Consider the following 5,343-nt stretch of genomic DNA (forward strand, 5'->3'; position numbering starts at 1 on the left):
GACTAAAAAGAACTTTCTAGCGTTCGTAGTTTTCAAGTAGTACCACGTTTTCTCTAAAAATCGTCCGTTTTTACAAAATCTCGTATTTCTCGAAAACTAAGGGCGATGGAGCTTCATTTTCAGATTCGTATTTAGGACAAGAAACTCTACAAGAATCACCTACAAGAATCACCTCGTAGATATCGCGGAATTTAAAAAAAAGTTTAAATTTGTTGAATCATGATTCTCTTGTCCTAATCAGACAAATCCTCTAAAACCCAAATTTCACTCATCCAAATCCTTCCTCCATCCCACCATCCCTCCCGTTACCCAACAAGGATCCCCAATGGGAAATGATACCAAATAACCACACCAAAAATAACAATTCTGATTCACTTGTAACGATTTTAATTGGTCGCAAACAAGTCTGCTAAAAAAATAAATAAAGTTCAGCCTAAGTCGATACCGTTAGCGGCAGGCCACCAGCTCGCATTAGTAGTAGTGCGTGGGGGCGGCGTAGGTGAGGGCATGGGCGGCCGCGAACTTGGCGAGAGGCGCGGGGTGTGCGGCGTAGGCGATGGGGGCAGCGTGGGCGACGTGGACGGGGGCGGCGTGGGCGACTGCGTACGGCGCTGCGTAGGAGGCGGCTAAGGGAGCGGCGTGAGCGACGGCGAGCTTAGCGGCAGGGGCGGCGTAGTACGCTTGCGCGTAGGGGGTGGCGATCTTGGCGACAGGGGCGGCTAGGACTGGCGCGGAGGCGGCGTAGGTCACTGGAGCGTGGGCGATGGGAGCGGCGGCCACGGCCTTGACTGCGACGGCGGCCGGTTCCTTGCGCACTACTGCGTTGAATCCGTTGACCGAGTCGGCGGTGTAGTCGACGATGCGCCTGGTTCCGTCCGACTCGAGGAGGGAGTAGCTGCCCTGGACAACATCTCCGTCGCGAGTTTCCTGCTGGCTCTTGTCGTCACCGGTCAGGCTGTCGTGGACATCATAGGCGTAGCTGTATTGGGGATGAGGGTCGAAGTCGGCGTCCACTGTCTTTGTTACCACGGCCTTGGCCACAGGTGCAGCGGCGTAGGCGATGTGCGCAGCTGGGGCGTACGACAAGGGCGCAGCCGCGGGTAGGAGTCCGGCATTGGCGGCACCCACGAAGGCCACGAACACGACGAGCTGAAATATCGATAACGACCATTAGTTTTACTTGTTTTATCAGTCTCTTTTTTATACAGGGTGTCCCAAAAATGTTGTAACACCTTGAAAGGGGTGGTTCGGGAGGTGATTTGAAACAACTTTTTCCTTAGCGAAATTGTTGTCCGAGGCTTCGTTGAGGAGATATTAACGAAAAACACTGACGTGCGGATACTGATGGAGCGCTCGCGGTAGCGTAGGCTACGCTCTAGGCGGCCGCGCTCCCCGACCAATCAGAGCGCGAGTATGCCAATGCAGCGCCCGCTGATTGGTCAGTGATTTCTTTTAATATCTCCTTAACGAAGCCTCGGACAACATTTTCGCGAAGGAAAAAGTTGTTTCAAATCACCTCCCGAACCACCTCTTACAAGGTGTTACAACATTTTTGGAACACCTTGTATATGTAATACTTTACGCGGTAATGAAGTAAGTAAAGATTAGGTTGGAAGCTAAGGTCTAAGAGGTTCGTTCGAATTTTAACAAAGGAAAAGCGATTTTAATATTTTGCTAATCGTCCTATGGTGCCTATAAGTAGCACTCGTTAGTACATTACGGTGCGGGAATGTATTTCCCTCTCTTTCTAGGTGTACTCTGAATGATATGCGCATGCGTCAAATTGACCAAGCCAATAGGAAAGTGAAACTCAAATAAATGATAATCGTCCTTTTGTTTTGAAGCAATAACAGGTTATGATTGCTAAAAGTGTGAGGTATATCTTGTTATCGATTTTCCTATTAGCAGATCAGTTTAACGCATGCGCAAATATCATTCAGAGTACACTTAGAAAGAGAGGAAGATATATTCCCTAACCTTTACGTTGGAACGGGACCTCTTTCTCAGTTACCCATATAGTAGTATTATATATATATGCTCTTTTCTTTCTTTTTTTCTTGTGCACCTCGTTAGAGGCTCCGAACAGCGACGATTGATCTGACCAACTCGATGGTGTCGAGAAAGTTGATCGAGCGGAGACCTTTTACCCACCTTGAAGGCCATTGTTGAGAGTATTTGGTTGGTTTGGATCGACTGTGCGACTGATGATGCCAAAACTTTATTTCGTCTGCTTTATATACCAGCGTTCTGGGCCACCACCATCCCTCCTACCATCGAATCGCGGAGGTTTTGCCGGACTTTGAAAGTTCGGCAAGAGATCGTATCACACGTGGACGCACTTGAACTTGGCCGGTACACGGGGATAACCATACGTTCACCTTCGCGATAATTTGCTCGATCTCGAAATAGACGAACTGCAGCGGATAATATATTTATAAAATCAATTGCAAGGTAAACCCGAACTCTATATGCAACACATATATTTATGAAACCAATTACAAAGCAAATGCAAAGCTAATATTATAAAGCACGTATACTTATGAAAGCAAACGTCGAAGTAATTTGTGTTTTGTAAGAATGCAACGATATTTGGTTTATATCATCGGATATTTTTCTTCGTGTTATTTGTTTCGAAATTATTAGGTGTAGAAATAAGTTCGGTGCCTTTTTATTATATACTCGATGTTTATTTATAAGAATAAGGAATACAAGTTATGTTTCAAAGTAATCGGTATTACTTTGTACACAATTCTTTCACTTTTTGGGGAGTTGGCGGATGCTGTTTCTATTAAAAGATGGTGGTTTTGACTCAATAAACTCATTAATGCTTTTTTCGACTTTGTAGGAACCATTTACTAATCACATCTATTATATATATTATAAACTTATCGATTTCGAGGTCTTGTGTTGTCCATTCGTGTTCTAACCTCCGAGTAGAAATAACTCATAGAAATAAACACGTTAAGCAATTACATATGGTGAGTTAATACGTATAATATAAACTATACTGAAATCCTTAAATAACTATCCAACAGACTTCTTTGAAAGATTTGAAATGAGACTCAACTAAGTGATGTTGTAGCGACCGAAAAAGAAGCTTGACCATCATATCACGTTAAATAACAAAATTAACAAAAATTCTTTCTCGCCGAAACATGCGTCCCATTTTACCACGCAATTTCTATATTTGCAATTTTGCATACGGCTGATAGTTAGAGCTATGTAACACTTAGGCTGGGACACCGTGTATGTCAGTACATACAGGGTGTCCCAAAAATATTGGAGGTTCTTGAAAATGGTGGTTCGGGGGGTGATTTGAAACAACTTTTTCCTTTGGGAAAATGTTGTCCGAGGCTTCGTTGAGGAGATATTAACGGAAAACACTGACCAATGGCCGGTGGAGCGCTCGCGGTAGTGTATGAGCGCGGTCGCCTAGCGCGTAGCCACGCCTACTTTGGGCACTCCACCGGCATATTCGCACACTGATTGGTCAGTGTTTTCCGTTAATATCTCCTCAACGAAGCCTCGGACAACATTTTCACTAAGAAAAAAGTTGTTTCAAATCACCTTCCGAACCACCCCTTTTAAGGTGTTACAACATTTTTGTGACACCCTGTATATACAAGGTGGAAGTGATCTGAAACAACTTTTTCCTTAGGGAAAATGTTGTTCGAGGCTCCATTAGGGAAATATTAACAGAAAACCCCGACCAATCAGAGCGCGTAGCCTACGCTACCCCGACCAATTAGAGCGCGGCCGCCTAGCGCGTAGCATACACTACCGCGAGCGCTCAACCGAAATCCTCGCGCTCTGATTGGTCGATTTTTTCTGTTAATATCTCTTTAACGTAGCCTCGGACAACATTTTCCCAAAAGAAAAAGTTGTTTCAAATCATCCCCCGAACCACCGTTTTCCAGGACCTCCAACATTTTTGGGACATCTGTATGTACGTCTACCTGATTGCAATTTTCTTAACATTTAATTAACATTAAGTATGCCATTAAATGAAGTGATACCATTTAGAATTCATTCCCTGAAATCTAAAATATTTCCACAGTTTCATTAACACACTGTTTGTATGGAAACGCGGTAATGAAATAATTAAAGATTAGGTTGGCCAAGAGGTTCGGTCGAATTTTAACACGTGAACGAAAAGCGATTTTTCTTGGACAAGGAAATATCTATATTTAATAACATCATCTCGATATACCTCCTAATTAACCCTTTGACTGCGAAGGCGTACACATACGCCCTTGAGAAACAAACACAGAGAAATGTTTATGTTTGTTAAATTAATTTTTGAAAAATATTAGTTTATAGAGGATGATGAGACGAAACTTTTCTATATTAACAGTTTATTCATGGGACGTTTAGTTTTAAAAATAAAAATTGAAAAGTTATAGGTTCGTTGCAAAAGTTGAATTTTAGGAAAAAGGGTCTTCTAAGTTCTCAATTTATACCTTTGAAACTAAACGTCGTACGAATAAACTGTACATATAAAAAAAGTTTCATTTTGTCATCTTCTATAAGGTAATATTTTTTCTAAATTTTATTGTTCGACTGTTGTTTTGTTTTCTTTAAAACAACAGTAACAGGATACAGCTGTACGTTTATAAAAGTCTCCAATTGACGATTTTCGACTTTTGAACGTGACTATCTTAGAACTGCCACGTTAATTATATTATTAGGCGTAAATATTAATTCTGTGCCTTCCTAACAAGTCAAGTTCGGCAATTGTCAGACGGCGAAAAATTTTATTACGTTGGATATTAAAAGATATCTTTGTTAGTTTCTAAATGATCAACTTGTAAGACATTATATGAGACATCTTGTATATTCTATTGTACTTTCTAAATTAGAAGGACATTAGGAATTAGTCATGAGAAATAAAATGAAAATAAACGTAAATGAATGTAAAATGAAAAATGTATGAAAATGAATCAAAATAGAAAAAGGAATTACTTCAAATGCACCGTCATTAATCGAGTTATTGAGTTAAACTAGAAATTCGAAGTTAATTGGTAAAATTCACAGTCTTGGTAGTCTTACAAGGGAAGTTCGACAATTGTTGCACGTCGAGAAATTTTAATTTTTGCAAAAACAAAGTTCACTCATTCAAAGTTCACTCATTCAAAGTTCTCATTCTTGCCCAAAAACGGTTTTAAGAGTTGAAACGCCCCTTTCGAAATAATTCTGATTATTTATATTTTTGCTAACATCCCTGAAACCATAAGAGATATCGACAAAATTTTAAATACAAAATTTAATTGTTTTTATCATTTTATAACACGGTATTAAGAAATTTAAGAAAAATTTATTTTTAATAATATTACCTCCACCATA

The 5,343-nt window shown here is 40.7% G+C and overlaps 1 protein-coding gene across 1 annotated transcript; it reads right to left on the reverse strand.

Moving 5' to 3' along the window:
* Nucleotides 1-471: 471 nt before the first annotated feature.
* On the reverse strand, nt 472-1,155 carry LOC128885592 (larval cuticle protein A3A-like; the record flags this gene model as incomplete). Its single annotated transcript, XM_054139690.1, has 1 exon — nt 472-1,155. A coding segment is annotated over one exon (684 nt), but the record flags the coding sequence as incomplete, so codon positions are not given.
* Nucleotides 1,156-5,343: the final 4,188 nt, after the last annotated feature.

This window comes from Hylaeus anthracinus, unplaced genomic scaffold (genome assembly GCF_026225885.1).
Source record: "Hylaeus anthracinus isolate JK02 unplaced genomic scaffold, UHH_iyHylAnth1.0_haploid 11981, whole genome shotgun sequence".
NCBI classification, from domain to species: domain Eukaryota; kingdom Metazoa; phylum Arthropoda; class Insecta; order Hymenoptera; family Colletidae; genus Hylaeus; species Hylaeus anthracinus.